The sequence below is a fragment of the Gordionus sp. m RMFG-2023 genome, chromosome 1, assembly GCF_954871325.1.
Source record: "Gordionus sp. m RMFG-2023 chromosome 1, tfGorSpeb1-WG-v2, whole genome shotgun sequence".
Classification (NCBI taxonomy): domain Eukaryota; kingdom Metazoa; phylum Nematomorpha; class Gordioida; order Chordodea; family Parachordodidae; genus Gordionus; species Gordionus sp. m RMFG-2023.
Window position 1 is genome coordinate 26623823 of NC_088775.1, and position 4190 is coordinate 26628012.

Sequence of the window (4190 nt, forward strand, 5' to 3'; positions counted from 1 at the left end):
ATTCAAATATGCAAATTTTATATATTTAATTCTTCGAAAATTGTTTAATTTTTTTATATATATATATACATTGTTAATTCAAAAAAGTTCAGTTTTTGGATAATTTGGATTCTTCGAAAATTATTTTATTATTTATTGACCGATGATTTTTTTGATTATTAATTTACAGACTATATTTTGATTATTATTTTGGATTTGATAGAAGTTGAATAAAGAGTAAAAGTAGTGAATTAGTATTAGAAATTATTAATAATCATATATTTATTTATTTATTTATTATTAGTTCCATAGATATTCAGTCTCTCCCACTAGCCTCAGCATAAATATCAATCCCATATTGGTACATTGTTCACACCTACAACCCCTTTGCTTCTCAATTTTTGAGAGTATCTTCTATGATCGCTACTGACGTTCCTAACATATCCTTAAACTTAAAATCTACTCCAAGTTTTGACGTACGTTATCGCAATAAACCTACCTCATCTGAAATAGCAGTATTATTACCTGGTGATGGCAGTGATCATATAGCCCATAGAGATATTATCTTAAAAACTCGTATTAATGAGCTCCATTCCTCATACGATCCCTTGCAATATGTTCTTCTATTTCCCAGAGCGAAAATTGGATACCACCCATCCATTCATTAGAGAAACTCAACTAATAAATATGTTACCTGCAGAAAGCACTATGCCTATCGCTTTATAGTCAGGCAGGATGATGAGATTGTTATTTTAAGATCCAAACGTCTTTTTCACCAATTTATCGTCGACAGTTATGCCAAACAGGAAACGCTTCGATTAAATTTTATACGTAATAATCAATCCAAATTACGTGCCGTACTCTATCAAGGCATACATGATGCTATTTTAGAGGGAGATACTAATGCTGACAATCTTGGCAGAAGAATAATTTTGCCTTCTTCTTTTACCGGTGGCCCAAGGCATATGCTCAGCTTTATCAGGACGCAATGGCTATTGTACGCTGCTTTGGTAAACCATCATTATTCATTACTTTCACCTGCAACCCTAAATGATGAAATAATGCGTGAATTATTTCCTCATCAGACCCCAAACGACCGCCCAGATTTAGTTTGTCGCGTTTTTCGTCAAAAATTAAAATGTCTAAAAAAGGTTTTGCTCTATTATCATGTTCTTGGCAAAGTAATCGCTTATATAGATGTCATAGAATTCCAGAAAAGAGGTTTGCCTCATTGTCATATGTGCCTTATACTATATAAATCTCATAGGCTACCAACGGCTGATACTTATGATGATGTAGTTTGTTCTGAGATTCCTAACAAAATAACTGAGCCTAAGCTGTTTCAAATTATTAGCAATTTTAATACACATGGGCCATGTGGTATAACATTTCCTAATAGTCCCTGCATGATTGATGGAAAATGCTCAAAAAAATATCCTAAATCATTTGTGGATACCTCTTCTATTGATAAGTATGGTTATCCTTTATATAAGCGACGAAATGATGGCGTTACCTTCCAAAAAAAATTAAACGGATTTATATTTAACAACAGTTGGATTATTCCTTATAATAAACATTTATCAAAAAAATATAATGCACATATAAATGTAGAAATTTGTTTGTCCAGTCCATAAAATACATTTATAAGTATTGTTACAAAGGCCATGACAGAACTACTGCTTCCGTTTCCATTAATAATGTTGATGAAACTACCCAGTTCATTGATGCTCGATATATATCCGCCATAGAATCGCTATGGCGTACTTTGGATTTTGAAATGCAGGATCATTCTCCTGCAGTCTATCGTTTAGACCTTCATCTACCCAATCAACATATAATCCTTTTTCAATCAAATACTGATATAAATAATATCTTAACTAAAAATCCTGGTACAAGATTAACCGAATGGTTTAAAATTAATCAACTTGACACAGATGCCAGACATTATATTTATGCAGATTTTGTAAGATATTATGTGTGGAAACCTCTATCTAAACAGTGGATAAAACGAAAAAGGGGTGGTGATAAAGATATAGGCCGTATACGCACAGTTTCTCCTAAAGAGGGTGAGGTTTTTTATTTAAGAATATTATAATTATGTAGCTGGGCCTATATGCTTTGAAGATCTACGCTCTTTTAGTGGAATTATTATTAACACTTTTAAAGATACATGTATTCGACGTGGTCTGTTATCAGATGATGCGGAATGGAACCATTGTTTAGAGGAAGGTCTTTCATTTAAGATGCCATATCAATTGCGCCAGTTATTTTCTGTTATTTTATTACATTGTGAGCCGAGAAATCCTCTAGGCCTATGGAATTCTTTTAAATTTTATCTTTGTGAAGATTTTTCCAAGAAAATATCACCAGAACCGGATAACCTTATCACCGAAAATCTCGCGCTATGCCACATCAATCAAATTTTGATTCAAAATGGTAAATCTCTTAAGGATTTTTTGGGAATGCCTATCCCTTTATTATCCACCCAATCTCCATCTGCTACAGTTAATATTAGGTGTCACCTTATTCGGGAGGAAATTTCCTACGATACTGATGATATGTATAAAAAATATTTGGCTAACTACAATTTATTTAATCTGGATCAAAATATTATCTATGCCAAAATTATGTCGGTACCCTCCACTCCATACCATAATTTATTTTTTATAGATGGTCCTGGTGGTACTGGAAAATCATTTCTATTAAATACAATATTATTTAACTTGAGAGCTCAAGGTAAAATTGCTATAGCTGTTGCATCTTCTGGCATTGCTTTAACTCTTTTTCATAATGGCCATACTGCACATTCACGTTTCAACATCCCCTTAAGTATTCATGAAAGTTCCTCATGTAATATTACTTACCAAAGCCAAATAGCTGAATTGATAAGACAATCGGTAATTATAATATGGGACAAAATATCAATGACTCATAAACATATATTCGAGGCCGTGGATAGGTCATTTCAGGATATAATGAAATTAGACAAACCGTTTGGTGGTAAAATTATTATTTTTGGCGGAGATTTTAGACAGATTTTACCTGTTATTAAACGTGGTGGAAGATGCGACATTGTTAACTCAACCTTAAAACGATCCTATTTATGGTCACATATAGTGCCATTAAGGTTATGTATTAATATGAGACTTCTACAATTTCAGGAAGCAAATGATTATCTTATTAATAATAAATACTCAAAATTTCTTTTAAGAGTTGGTGAAGGCTGTGAAACATTCGATGGCTCCAGGGATAAAATAAAAATTCCTCAAGATTGTTGTATAGCTTCCAATGATATCGAGGATCTTATTGCTTTTGTTTACGATATAGACAAAGATAATTCATCATTTAACCGAACATCATTTGCTCAAAATGCAATCCTGACCCCTAAAAACGTAGATGTCGATTCTATAAATATTAAATTGATTAACGAAATTCCGGGGGATTTAATTACATACATAAGTGCTGATGAAACGATAACCGAGGATGAAGCGACGTTTTATCACACTGAATTTTTAAACTCTTTAAGTATATCAGGATTACCACCTCACAAACTTTTACTCAAAGTCGGGGTACCTATAATATTAATGCATAACTTAAATTCTGCTTCTGGTTTGAATAATGGGACTAAATTGATTATAACTTCTTTGCTACCAAATATAATTGAGGCGGAATTTGTTTCTGGTAGTTTTCTCAGTACTAAAGTTCTCATTCCTATAATAAATTTAATTCCTACAGATTCTGGCTTGCCATTTTCCTTTAAGCGCCGCCAATTTCCCGTGAGACCTGCTGACAATTAATAAAGCTCAGGGACAAACGTTGAACAAAGTTGGCATCTATTTACCTCATCCTGTTTTTTCACATGGACAGCTATATGTGGCTATATCTCGAGTTTGTTCTCCACATAAATTAAAGATTATAACCAATGATAAAACAAAGACTACTACCAATGTGGTATATCATGAGGTTATATCCGATTAATCCCGGTTTATACGAATAAAAATGAACATTATTTAGTATGATATTATTTTATAATTTAAACAATTTTATATTATTTAAGCATCCTTTTGTCGGGCCGCTCAATATGCCCTTTTATCTCTTATGAATATTTTGTCTAATTGAAAATTATATCAAAGTACATTTTTAAAATTTAACTAAATTAATATAACAATTTTTAAGGATCCTACTTTTTTAAAAGCTTACCATTTTGTCGG

General features: G+C 32.2%; 1 protein-coding gene across 1 annotated transcript; it reads left to right on the plus strand.

Moving 5' to 3' along the window:
* Positions 1-395: 395 nt before the first annotated feature.
* Positions 396-3776, plus strand: LOC135923630 (uncharacterized). The gene is made up of 4 exons (XM_065458484.1): positions 396-596; positions 648-1450; positions 1591-2045; positions 2326-3776. The coding sequence occupies exons 1-4, from the start codon at positions 396-398 to the stop codon at positions 3774-3776; spliced, it is 2910 nt and encodes a 969-aa protein (XP_065314556.1).
* Positions 3777-4190: the final 414 nt, after the last annotated feature.